The 14,474-nt window shown below is 41.1% G+C and overlaps 1 protein-coding gene across 1 annotated transcript in view; it reads left to right on the top strand.

Moving 5' to 3' along the window:
- FAM13C (family with sequence similarity 13 member C) overlaps nt 1-14,474 on the top strand; it is a 302,988-nt gene that overhangs the window by 278,890 nt on the left and 9,624 nt on the right. The window contains exons 16-19 of the mRNA XM_075841177.1: nt 293-498; nt 1,908-1,991; nt 5,390-5,485; nt 8,608-8,810. Of these exons, the coding sequence (XP_075697292.1) occupies nt 293-498; nt 1,908-1,991; nt 5,390-5,485; nt 8,608-8,810 (589 nt within the window). The remainder of the gene's footprint in view (nt 1-292; nt 499-1,907; nt 1,992-5,389; nt 5,486-8,607; nt 8,811-14,474) is intronic.

Here is a 14,474-nt window from a genome sequence, read left to right on the forward strand (position 1 = left end):
CAGCCCAATGTGAGAAAGAAAAAACAGCATCTAAATGTTATTGTTCATATTTTCCTTTCTTCACATTAAGTTGAATCATTTTATTAGCTGTTTATAAGTAAAGTTGAAAAAAGTTTGAAGAGAGGAATTTTTTTGCTTTATCGCATCTTTTCCATCCACTCTCCATATAAATACACCCTGCTGCGATTCCTGAAATGACACTATATTTATTTATTTTCTGAAGAACCATTTCAATGCTGATACATTCCCAATTCCATTATATTCTACACTGCTTAAAATGCCTTTTTTTCAGAGTTAAAGCTAAAATTGTCTGAAGATCAAACTGTGCCAAGAGCCACACAAAGTAAACCCTATGAAGAAAGACCAATAGCATCTATTGTGGTGGAGCAATATGAAGTCACCAACTCACCAATGTCATCTGTAGAGGAAACAGTTGAAACTGTATGGAAGAGGCTAAAGGAGAAGAGACAGTTACTTAACCTTCCTGAAAATGTAAAGGTATGTGAAACGTTAGGTAGTTGTGCTTTTAATTGCTTACATCACATTTAACATCGGCATGTAATGTGCTTGAATATTAAATGTTGGTATGTAAGTTTAGATAAAGTTAATGATATAGAGATGTATTTAATAATTCCTTCTATCAAACATGGGTATGCTGAACCTGTCAGAGAAGATTATGGATGTTGGACCCCTTTATTTAAAGTATGTATATATATATATATATGTATGTATATATATATATATATATATCATATGTCAGTGTATATATAGTATTCAAAAAATAGGCAGCACTCCGTAGTAAATGTGAAAAAGTGGGTACTTTTATTGCCCCCTGCGGAGTGCTGCCTATTTTTTTGAATACTATGTAATTTGGAACTTGGTCTGTTCCTGAGGAATTGCACCCACATGTTGCCGGTGCTGCTGGAACCACCCGTTTGTTTGTCTATATATATATATATATATATATATATATATATATATATATATATATATATATATATATATATTTATATGTATGTATATATATCCATTACTGCCAGGAGAATTTTTGATTTTCAGAATGAAGGTGCCACCGCTAGTTAAGCACTGTTCCTTTTTAGTTATTCCATGCACATTGTGGGTCCCATCCATTCGCTGTTCAGGGAAATGCAACACAGCCCCATTCAGTTCCCTGCACAGCCATATGCCAGTACTTGTTAATATGGGAATAGCCGTGGATTGTTTAAATGATGATCTTGCACCTGCAGAATAATGCTAAATAATAGACCAGCCACCTCACAAGTGCTTAGGTCATTTCCTGCAACTCTTTGAAGCCCTGAGAAGGCATAGGATTATATAATGAATACATTGTCATTATCTACAGAAGTCACAATATTAATATAGTTAAAATTATCACTAATTATCTATCTGTTCATAATAACAGAAGATAAAAACTATCGATAAAAGTTTTTTTCTACTATATTACGTTTTTATTTAATATAGACTCTTGTTCACACATCGATCCTCTACTTTTAATGGACGTGGAGATGGTTGGTAGACCTCCACCCACAGGCACGATGGCTGTGTGATATTACTTGGAAACGTCGGATGCAAATAGTGTAGTGTTGACTAGAATATGTATATCTGCCTCTCTGCTTGTTCCCGTCTAGACAACACCAGCTACATAGGAGAAGAATTATTTTATAGAACTAAAATTGTAAGATCAAAGTAAGGAATTTGGGGTAAAAAAAAAGTCAAGGGCTACTAACAATTAATATAATCACCTATATTATCCTTGGCCGTGTCCTGCATTAAATGCACATGTGTGAGCAAGCCAATTGGTGGCAGAATACTTGCTTTTATAGAACCTTAACATTAAATACTCACTTAGTATCCCTCCTAACTATGCCAATAACTTTTTTAAATAGGATATGACAAAAAAGCAAATGAATCTGGAAAAAATGAGTCTCCAGAAATGTCTACTGTATTTTGAGAATATTCATGGACGCCCAGTAAGTATCTCAACTGCGCTTTAGAGCTGTGGGAACCTAACAGTCTCTTCATGTTTGTCCCAATCTACTCACAATGTCTTGTTGCTGGATGTTGGGGGTATAGAAGTTGTCGTCTTCTTTTCTGTTAGCTTACATATTGAACATTGTTGATCTTGCCCGTAATGGTGCCCTGCTTATATCCTATAAACCATACATACCGTACACCTAGCTGCTGCTCATTTATTGTGAGGGGACTTAAAATTACGGATAGAGTAAAGGGGACAGTGGAAGTTTTCACATTGTGTTTTTAGGAAGACTCAAAATACCTTGAGAAAATCTGTAGATAGTCTAAAGGTGGCCGTACACATTAAATAACTGTTGAACAAACTCTCAGTTAGCCCATAGTTTTTTTTAATAAACATGCACGCTCAGTACAGCCATGTGTACATGTTTATTTCAGTGGGGAGAGGAGAATAAGCTTATCTCCTGTGGTAACAATAGATCAGTTCAGATCATGTTGAAATCCCAAATACTCGATCCTTTTTTTCCCTGGTGAGGCCCCCATACACATTAGATCGTCGACCGATCTCGCCAAAATACTATCTAATGTATATTGTCACCTTTAAAGGAAAACTCCAACTAAAACTAAAGTTTTCACACTGGTTCTTTTGTATAGCAACAGTCTGAATCAGTCTTCGATGACATGATTTTTCTGCTTAAGTCAATGGTGAGAAACCTGTGTCACTCATACAGGCACCAGAACCTCCTGTGTCATAAAATTGAATTGACTGTTCCACACAGCCTTTTTGTTGCTGCTTTCCCTTGTTCTGCTCCATCGGAGGAACACAATAAGGAAAACCGGAAACAAAGGTTCTGTTGCAACACGGACACCAGCGGCACCTGACGGAACTCATTGTCTTTAATGGGTTCTGTCGGCTTTCCGTCGTTATGTCCGTGGTTTTAACAAAAACAATAGCGCAGCTTTCTGCACTGTTGTCTCTGATGATCTCGGCTGGATCTGCAACAGAGGCCCCTAAGGGCATGACCACACGTGGCGGAATTTCACTGAAATTCCGCTGCGGACACTCCGCAGCGTTAATCCGCAGCGGAGCCTTTTGTCCATTGACTTACACTTTAATTTAGCAGTGTTCGTTTAGACGAGGCTGAAAATTCCGCTGCGGAGCATAGGCTGCGGAGCGGAATTTGGTGTCCGCAGCATGCTCTGTCTGTTGCCGAGCAGTGGCGGACTGGTTGCGGACTCATGGCGGAATTTCTCCATTGACTTCAATGGAGAGTCAAAATTCCGCAATGAAGTCCGCAGATCTTATGTGTGCTGCGGAGCGTATTGTTTTTATTACCATGACATTTCTTCATTCTGGCTGGACCTATGTATTTCTAGGTCTACAGCCAGACTGAGGAAGTCAATGGGGCTCCCGTAATGACGGGAGCGTTGCTAGGAGACGTCTGTAAATAGTCACTGTCCAGGGTGCTGAAAGAGTTACGCGATCGGCAGTAACTGTTTCTGCACCCTGGACAGTGACTACCGATCTCAATATACATGTATCTGTAAAAAAAAATATAAGTTCATACTTACCGAGAACTCCCTGCGTCTGTCTCCAGTCCGGCCTCCCAGGATGACGTTTCAGTCTAAGTGACGGCTGCAGCCAATCACAGGCCAAGCACAGGCTGCAGCGGTCACATGGACTGGAGCGTCATCCAGGGAGGTCGGGCTGGATGCCGAAAGAGGGACGCGTCACCAAGACAACGGGCGGTAAGTATGAATTTCTTTGACTTTCACTAGGGAAAGTGCTGTCCCTTCTCTCTATCCTGCACTGAATAGGGAGAAGAGAAGCACTTTTCCTGCAGTCCGCAGCGGCCAGTCCGCATCAATTTTCTGCACATTTTGTGCAGATCCGCAGCAGAATCTGCAACGCAGATTCTGTGCGGCATTGATGCGGACAGTTGCGGAGGAAATCCGCCACGTGTGGTCATGCCCTAATTGAGCCTCTAATGCAGGTGTGAACAAGACCTAAGCCTCACTGGCTCTATACCTATAATTGGTTATCTTATTTAGAAGTATATTGGGGGAAGGATAATCACATAGTCCTCCTAGCAGGCAGAGATAGTGCTGACTCTAGCTGCTCATGTGAGTCTGTCCTGAGGCATCATGGGATTTATATCATAGCACAGAGTCAGAGATAGCAGAGTCAAGATCACAGAAGCAGACAGGAGGCCGGACTGCAGGGAAGTGAGCACATTATACATAAAATTAGTCCACAGCTTGACAGACTATCAGGTGGGGGGAGCAGTGATGCAAAGTTGTGTTTCTGCTGGAGGTCTTCTTTAAAGAGGCTCTGTCACCAGATTCTCAAACCCCTATCTCCTATTGCATGTGATCGGCGCTGCAATGTAGATAACAGTAACGTGTTGTTTTTTTTTTTTTAAAACGTTCATTTTTGGCCAAGTTATGAGCTATTTTATATTTATGCAAATGAGCTTTGAAATGGACAACTGGGCTTTTTTTTTTTCGTTATGTCCAACTGGGCGTGTATTGTGTTTTTAACTGGGCGTGTTTATGTGTATGACGCTGACCAATCAGTGACCAGTCAGCGTCATACACTCCTCAACATCTGCACGCTCCTCTCCTGAAATGTTCTGTGCTGCTGTGAACTCTGCTCTTACCATTACGTAGCTCTCAGTCTGTTACCTCTCCTCCACTCCTGTCCTCAATAACACCTTCACATGATTGGCAAGTCACCACCCCGCACAAGATCCTACTGCACGGCTGACAGCCGTCAGCTGTATAGCCAACGGCACGGTTGTGTTGGAAGCGCGCCCTGCTGTGTCTCACATAGCAGCTGGGTGTGTTCCCCTCATCTAGATGGTACGTTCTATCCTGACCGCCGGTGAATTCTCCGTGCGGTCTTCGCAGTGCTGCTACCCCGTTTACCTACGGGAGCAGAACGCGGCTCCTGAAATACTCTGTGCTGCCTTAAACTCTGTGGACATGTCAGGATCCTGTTTTTTTTAAAATGCTGCTGGGGAACCCGCTCGATCCACTATATAAGGCTGCGCCTCCATCCTCTTCTGCCCCAGTCACTTATTCCCAAGCACTGTAAACTTTCAGATTGGTCGCGCTGTGAATATTCGGAGAACGTGATTGGTTTATGTGCAGGGTAATGAACATACAGACAAGCAGTAGGTGGAAAAACTGTAAATTTGCATGTGTTGTGATTTGTCACATTCAGTTACATAAATGTAATTCTTCTATTGCTTGTGTGTTTCCAGTCTAACACCTTTTAATCCAATGATTTGCTCTAATGTGTTTGTCAGCCTGGTCAAAACTGTAGTATATATTGTTATACAGCATAGTACCAGTATAGGATTAACGTTACATAAAAATGTGTTTCCTATTTTAGGTTACAAAGCAAGAGCGAAGCTTAATGAAACCACTATATGACAGATACCGAATTATAAAGCAATTATTATCCACTGCATCCTTGATTCCCACAATTGTAAGTCTCTTTATGTTTTACTTACATGTTCTTCTTTATATGTGTATGTGTGGAGTGAAATTTCATTTTTTACTTGTGTACTCCAAGTCATTGTGCCTAAAAATAATTGATCTTGATCTCCCATTCTCAGCACAAGCTACTTGATAGAGTGATTTAGAAGCGGTCATGGTGTATTGGGACAATAGTGGCATTATTTCAGATAATACTGTAATACTTCTGTAGCAGGGATCTCGCCCTAAAAAAATATGGCAGGACTATAATGTCTGAGGAGGTAGTAAGTAGCAGAGCTGCCCGGTTTGTGCAATATTTGTGGGTGTGGTCATGAAAAGAAAAGGTGTGGCTATGTAAATTGGGACTATGGTAAGGTATTGCATAATTTCTAGGCTTCACGTTCATGCAAAAATGTTTACGGATATTGAGGTGCTGGTTGCAAACAGGTGGTAGCAGGTTATTAGCAAATAAAATTATTTACTATAAAAATATATTTTATGTTCCATCTATTCACCCCAGGGCTGAGCAAGTACTTTGCTTTAATATGACTGATCACTAATAGCTATCAAAATGTGTGTTCTAGGGGCATTTCTAGTGTCTAAAAGATTATAGGCAGAAGTCCCAAGGCATACTGTATGCCCCCCGCAAAAAAACAAAACTTTAAATATATTTATATATGTATATAATGAAGACAACTAGTATAACACATGACTGGCTTATATATACTGGCTCAGCAGTTAACTGTGCTTGGATATAACTTTTTAATGAAAATTAGTTCTGTGGGGCATGAAACCAGTATCCATAGAAGATATGTCCCCAAATAATTTGTCCTGTCATAAAAACAAATCTGCAGTATGTATGATAGCATACTTCCGAATAATCCAGTCATACAGTTACCATTAATACCACTATACAATAATAAGAATTTCACTACATTATGAGCACATATTACCACTAAATAGTGACTGAATAATACAAGCATACTGTTACTGAATAAAAATGCCAGTATACAAAGACCAATATCAAACATATATTACCACCATAAACCACCATAAAGTGGTAGATACCAGCTCTACACAGGCAGTCTACAGACCATATAAGTGAATACAGTACAGTTACATCCAGTGACTCACTGGTGACATCTTCTCAGATTGGAGTTGTTCACTTTCCTCTTTCTTCTCCATTCGACCAAGATTTCAATGATGACTTGCCCGACCACGACATGTCTCTGCAGAGTTTGCTGCCCAGATATGTTTGATTCTGCTTTTCAAACACTCTTCCCATCATACCCCACCCTCTAAACATAGTTCCTATCCTGCTGCTCCTGTTCTCCAGATGGTGATAGTTTCTTACATAGTAATGTGCCCGTCTTTGTGCCCCGCACTGTAATAGTTCCCCCTTAAAGGCATCAACACAGCAAAATACAGTATTAGTGCCCCCTTAGTGCGGTTTCACAATAATAATGCTCCCTTACTGCCCCTACACAGAAATAGTGCCCCCCACTTATTGAAAGTGCCCCCTTCTTAAAGAGGCTCTGTCACCAGATTAGAAGTGCCCTATCTCCTACATAAGCTGTGCTGTGATTACAAATGGAAATGAATGAAGAGAAGTGTATGACGCTGATTGGTCAGCGTCATACACTTCTCTTTACAACGCCCACTTGGTCAAAAGTTAAAAAACGCCCAGTTGGGCATTAAGAAACAAATTAGCATAAATCTAAAATTGTTCATAACTTGCTCAAAAATGATCGTTTTTCAAAATAAAAGCCACTGTTGTTATCTACATTACAGCGCCGGTCAGATTATGTAGGAGATAGGGTATTTATAATCTGGTGACAGAGCCTCCTTAAAGTGCTCTCCATACAGTTATAGTACCCCCTACTTAGTAAATGTAACCCTCTTAGTACTCTACACACATTAATAGACCCCCTTAGTTCACCCCATCACATTAAGAGAAACCTCGAAAAATAATAACAATCATACTTCCCTAACCATATTTCCCATTACTGAAGCAGCTCAGGCTACAGGTATCTTCCAGCCCGTAGACTGCGCTCTTAGTGGCACAGTGCAGGTGGCCCGATGGCATCATTGTAATGAGCCGGCCAATACGCCTCATATGCCGCAGTCCTTGAGAAGGGAGATACAGTTGAAAGTGGGAGGGCACAGGGAGCCTCTTTTAAGTGCGGCCTGCTACCCAAATAAACTGCCAGGGCATTGTCCTAGCACATCCTGCCAACATGACACCCCTGTTCTGAAGGCCTTCACAGACATTGATACAGATTTTTTTGTCATTTCCTTATTTCATTCAAGAAAGCAAACAAGTCTTATTTCAAAAAAGGTCACAAGTGATGGCCAGTTGTAGCTGCAGCAGCAAACACACCAAAGTTTTCTTGTATGTTGACGTCTAGAATAGTGGTGGTTTAATTTATTGGTGCTGTTATTTGAAAAGTTTAGAATTCTGCATAAAATAACTGATGATTTTATTTTCTTCACAACATTTTGACCTCATGCACACGACCGCGTTGGTTTTGCGGTCTGCAAAACCACGGGTCTGTTGCAGTCCATCTCCAAAAACCCCTTGTTGTGCATTCATGTGTCATCAGGACTCCACAACAATTCACTGGTGAATTCGCAAATCCGGAGCGTAAAATGACATGTCCTGAGTTTTTGCAGACTGGATTTGCTGCCTTCGTACCAAACGTGTAAGCCATGGTTGTGTGCATGGGGTCATAGAAGAGAATGGGTTTGCAATTTATCTGCAAATATGTCGATAAATTGCGGCCGCAAAAGCATGGTCGTGTGCATAAGGCCTTTGTCTGTGAATTAGTGTTATTGTTAATACATCTACTGTATTCACAGCATGTAATTCAAGAGTAAATATAATTTATGGTGCTCAGCAATAGTGTTGCTCACATCATATGGAACCTCTATTCTGCAGTTTCTCAATGCTTTCCCTTTCTCCCTAATTTATACAATATTCTAGTGTTCCCATTGCGGGAAGAAAACTACATAAATTAAGGTCTAGGTAGTTGCTAGTTAGGTGATTTGCTGTTTCTTCATGAATATTGGTTTATCTCATGAAATATAGGCTATGGAACATACAGCGATAAACCCTACATGTTATCTCTTTAGCACGAAGAAGAGGACTCTGACGATGACAGTGCCCAGTATTCCTCCAGTGAATTTGTATTGACTGAAGATCCCGACTTAGCCGCAGATGAGCATCTAACTTACTGCAATGAAGATTTAGAACCTGCATATTTCTCTCTTCTGGACGAGAAGCGTACCGTGCGTCAACAAGCGCTGTCTATGTCCAACCTTCATGAAGCATCTATGTAAGTGTTGTTTCTTTACTGGCATACGGTAACAAGGATTGATATATAACATCTAATTTTTACATAGTTAGTAGAAGAGGATGAGCAGTTCTGTGTATTTGTGTATGCACTTACCTAATGTCCATTGAAGGTAGGTTCTTATACCAGTCATCTACACAGTTGAGATTGTCATTCTATATGTACATCCCATAGGCCAGATTGAGACTAAAGGTCCGATTACACAGCCCGATATGGGCTGTGAAAACGAGTGCTGATCTACGAGGAGCAATGATTGGTTATGTATGGGGACGAACGATTGGTACTACGATCGTTCGTCCCCTTACATTTCCATCATGTCGGCAGCACATCTCCCTGTTTACAGGGAGATATGCTGCCGAAAATGATAATATGTCTTGATACATAAGATAAGATGCGATAAGCCACTAAGAGAGCGTTTGCTCGTTCGTTGGCTGATCGATGCTCTGTTTGCACAGTGCAATGATCGGGAACAAGCATTCATATGAATGCCCATTGGCCCGTGTAAAAGTGCCTTAAGTGTTCATGCACAAAGCCCTATTACAGCTCCAAACAACCTCTGAGTTGTCTGGAGCTGTAATAAGGCACGTATAGACTTCTATGGTGCCCTACTGTACCTCCATTTGCCTTCCATTTCATATAGAGGCATAAGGACAGAATCTGACAGAAAAAAATCATGTCATACTTCATTGGATGCCATATTTTGGCGCTATTCTGCCCTTAAAGCATTGCTTCAATATGGCAGCACATGGACTTCCTATGCCTCCACAGTACGGAGCTACAGGGACTCTGTTTGCCTCCGTCCTGCCTCCTCCTGTGCTCTGATGTTTGCGTGGGGTTTAAAATGCAGCGCATTGGCCTTGTAATTTTTGAGTAATTTTATAGTGCAGTCAGTAGTTTTTTAGATCTTACAAGTGTAATGTGGTAAAACACCCATTTTTATAGCCTAACACCTTTCTACACTTTGGTATACCAGAGTTGCCTGGTGGATAATCTGGGCTGGTTATGCAGTATATGACAAGCTCTGGTGAATTGACCAATTCTCAATAAGGCGAGCAGCGTGTCCCAGATGAACGCCACACTGTATCTACATGCACCGCTACTTCACGAGAATGTTCCTGCAGTGAATGACCCGTGACTGGAATTTTAAGTCACACAAAAATTACTAATCTAAAAGGAAATGTAATTAGCTCTCAAACGTGTATCATCTGTTGTCTTTCGTAAAGTCATTCTGTATTTGTTGTGACAAAGCAAGTTGTATGCTCTTATTGTATAATGGGTCTTCTGCCTTATACAGTTAGTAAGTCCGCAGCTTCTAATATTGTATAGCTCTGCATAATCCTATTGTACCCAAGATACCTAATTTTATTAAATGCATTCTGCTCTATTTATTTGACTATATATTCGGCATAGATTATTGTGCAATCTCCAATTAGCTTCAATTAGTGCACCAGTATTAATAAAACATTCCCAGCTGTGAAGATTGCTTTAACCATTTAATATTTATAATCTTAAACAACAGTCAAACTAAAGGGCAGGTGTTTCCATCCCACCTAGAGCAACTGTCCTTAAAGGGGTTGCCCGCTTATGTTCGGGTACTAATCAGTCTCAACCGGCAGGGATAATACGCTGAGTTCGTACGAAAGGAATCACACCACACAGAGTCTGGTACAAAGCTCCTCACTCAGCATCAGGCGTCACTGATTTATTTATTACACACATTTGTTCTATATCCCCTTTCTCCTGGGGGTGGGTACATGTTATCACACTTTTATAAAAGCACGTATCACTGTAAGCCTCTTGTTACTTTGTGTCATCCTTGGATAGGTTCACCCTTATCTGGTCCTTTAGATATGTCTTCATAGTTCATAGTTTGTTCATACCAGGAAGTGACTTGTTATTTTATTAGTGCGTAGTCCCTGTTCAGGGGCCATCTTGCCACGTATACTTATCTAATCCTATTACTATTGCTTCATCACAATTATGTACACAACTCTATAGTCTATATTTTATTAAAGAAAGAAAATTATTATAAACATTAACTTCTGTCCACTCCATCCTTCACAGTCCCCCCTTTTATCATTATTTTCTTCATTTCTTAACCTAAGTGTGTCCGTGCTCTGGGAAAGGGGAGTAAAAGGATTTTTTCACCAGTTTGAGACGAGCCTCCCCTATTAGGAGACCCCCCTTTGTAGCTGGACTTAAAGAGTCGGTGCACACCCTACACTATCTATTCATCTTCAGAACAATAGTCTCGATAAAGGGTGGTTGTTTTCATGGATGGAGTTGGTAAAAGTCCTTCAATTTCTTTCCTTCGAGCTTCACTGAGGTGCTTGTAACGAGTAGGACTTGAAAAGGACCATCAAATCTTGGGTCTAGACTTTTCCTCACGTGTCTTTTAACAACGACCCAATCTGCTGGTTCTAGCTTATACGTCAACTGAATCAGGACCTGGAATGGAAGCAAATACTTGTGCATGCACCTTGGTCAATTGTTTGTCAAGCGTTGATACATAATCTGTTAGTCTACCATACTGCATTTGGAGCACCTGTGGAAAATAACATCCTAATCTGGGAGCCGACCCAAATAAGATCTCATATGGGCTGAGACCTGTTCTTTTTGTGGGCGTGTATCTTACTGAGAACAAGGCTAATGGTAGACACTCGGTCCATGGTTTCCCGTTTTCTACCATTGCTTTTTGGATTTTCAATTTGAGAGTCCCATTTAGTCTCTCAACCTTCCCACTGCTTTGTGGATGGTATGGTGTATGTAGGGCTTGACTTATGCCTAGAGCTGACAACACATGGTTCATGATTTCACCCGTAAAATGAGTTCCTCTGTCGCTCTCGATCACCTCTGGAACTCCATATCTGCACACCACCTCGTTGATCAGTTTCTTTGCTGTGGCTACGGCTGTAGCTTTGGTTACTGGAAAAGCTTCTGGCCATCCTGAAAAGAGATCAATACAAACAAGCACATACTCCTAGGTACCAACTTTGGGTAGTTGAATATAGTCTATCTGCAGTCTCTGGAACGGATATATAGGTCTGGGTGTGTGCTTCTGTGGTACTTTTACAGTTCTTCCAATATTATGTGTTGCACAGATCATGCATCCTTGTGTAAAACTGCTGGCCATCACACTAAACCCTGGGGCATACCACACCTTGTTTACCAAGTCCATCATTGCCGTTTTTTATTGGTGTGTCTCTCCATGTGTTATCTGGGCCATCATTGGGAACATTGTCTTAGGCAGGCACAGTTTATTCTGGCATTGCCAGAGGCCATCTTTTCGTAGCGTTGCTCCTTGGGCCGTCCACTTGTCTTTTTCTTCTTTTGTTGCTTGTCCTTGAAGTTTTTTGCCGTAGTTCCGGGCTTACAGCTGGTCTTGTTTCCTCTGGATCTTTTATCTGACATACGGCTGCTAACACGGGTAGCTTCTGTGCTGCTTGCTTTGCCGCTTCGTCTGCCAGGGCATTTCCTTTTGTCTCTGGTGAACTCACCTTAGTGTGAGCTTTTATCTTTACTACTGCTACTTCTGTGGGTAACATCAGGGTCGCCATCAAATATTTTACAAAGTCTGCATTCTTTACAGGTGTACCTGCAGAGGTCAAAAATTGTCTTGCCCTCCATATGGGGCCATAATCGTGTGCAATCCCAAATGCATATCGAGAGTCAGTGTATATATTTGCTGTCTTTCCTTCTGCATGTTGGCATGCTGCTGCCAGGGCCTTAAGCTCCGCTTCTTGTGCTGAGCGGGACGCTGGTAAGGAGGCTGCTTCTAGGACTACATCTTCGGTGGTTACTGCATATCCTGTAAGAAAAGATCCTTCTACAAAATACCTTGAACCATCCACAAAGAGTATTAGGTCTGGGTTTTGGAGTGGGGTATCTTTTACATGTGCGAACACCACTGTTTCCTGGGCCATAAGGGCCATACAATCATGTTCATCAGTTTCAGACAAAAATTGTGACCATACTTTACCTACGTCTTCTCCCCCCTTGCTCCAAAGGCAGTAAGGTAGCTGGGTTCAATGTAGTACAGCGGTGTAAAGTAACCTGCTCAGGGAGAAGAAGCGCACAGGTTAATCTCAAATGTCTTGCAGTGGACAAATGCTTAGGTTGTACTTGAGTTAGAATAGCAGTAATATATATATCATGTGGTGGAAATGCCAGGACCAAATCTGAGGCCTTGTTTAACATTGAATTTACAGCAATGATAGCTCTCACACATGATGGGGAACCTCGGGCCACAGGGTCTAGTCTAGCTGAATAATATACTATCGGGCTCTGCTGTGGTCCATGACTTTGTGTGAGAACCGCAGTGTCATGTCCATTTTGTTCAGTACAGTACAAAGTATATGCTTGCGTAGAGGTACTCCATGGATTGGTGTCACAAGCCGCTACCAAACACAACTCCTCCTCATTCAGCTGATAATCCAGAATACTTTGAGAATCTCACTTTTATCAGGTTCTGCAAATACTTGATTAATACAAAAACAAATAAAAATAAAACATTCCCAAAAACTTTACATCAAATTAACAATGTCCAGACAAGTTTTGTTTTGCCTTCTCCCTCATCTAAATCCATAAAGACTCGTGTGAGTGATGTCACCTCGCCTCCTGTGTAACTTTGCTGGAGGGGGATGGTCTCTTACACATAAACCAAAATTGTACCTGATCAGTTCCTTCACCCTTCCCCCCTTTGTGGACTCTGCGAGAGTGATGTAGCAGAGTTCACAACTACATCTCAACATAACACTAATTTAACCCCTTGTAATGTACAACAGCCTGAAACAAAAATGACTTTTTCCTGACAAACATTTGATCTTTACCATGACATAACTCATGTGTGAAATCAAAAACAAAACAATTGTAGTTAGTTATTCAATAAAACAGAAAATATTATCTCTGATCACATTAATTACTGCAAACCAATAAACAGTATATAAAAATAGGGAACGGTGGGGGGCACATACATTTTCAAAACCCCGTGTCTCACAGTATCTGTAGTTTAATACATCTGAATTAACATCAAAACACATGAAATCTGATCACATCATAACACATAAATATCGTAACTTTTATAACCAACAGCGCTTGCGCAAAAGAGAAGAAATGTATTTAGGTTTGTAGACATTACTGATATATATATATCTCAGCAGTGCATATTGAGATCCCTCTGTCTCATCAGCCCTGCAGACTGCACCCAGTCAGCCCCCCTCCTCCTCCTCTCAAACACAGCACACTTTAGGGGGGAGGGAGGTCACAAACTCGCAGCTTCTCACAATCTTAACACTTTCAATGCCGGCAAAACAACATACGTATCTGCAATCATTTATCACACCATTGTACAGGAATTATCTACGTTAATGTTTAACCGTACAATCTGACGGCCACCATCTCTATATTATGATGACGTGTTGTTTCATCAGTGAACTAAAACTGGAACTTCTGTAAATAGAAAAAACACTACAAATGACAAAATTAACAAGGTGATTATTTCATACTGATTTGGTTGGGCCGGGCGTGGCCACATCCTACGGAGGGGGCTTATAAAATCCACCTTCTTGTGTGAGTACCGGATATAACGGAACAACAGGTTTAGGTGTACCAAGATGGCCTCCTGGGGCGGGGAGTGGTGCCGAAGGC

The sequence above is a fragment of the Rhinoderma darwinii genome, chromosome 11 (genome assembly GCF_050947455.1).
Source record: "Rhinoderma darwinii isolate aRhiDar2 chromosome 11, aRhiDar2.hap1, whole genome shotgun sequence".
Classification (NCBI taxonomy): Eukaryota; Metazoa; Chordata; class Amphibia; order Anura; family Rhinodermatidae; genus Rhinoderma; species Rhinoderma darwinii.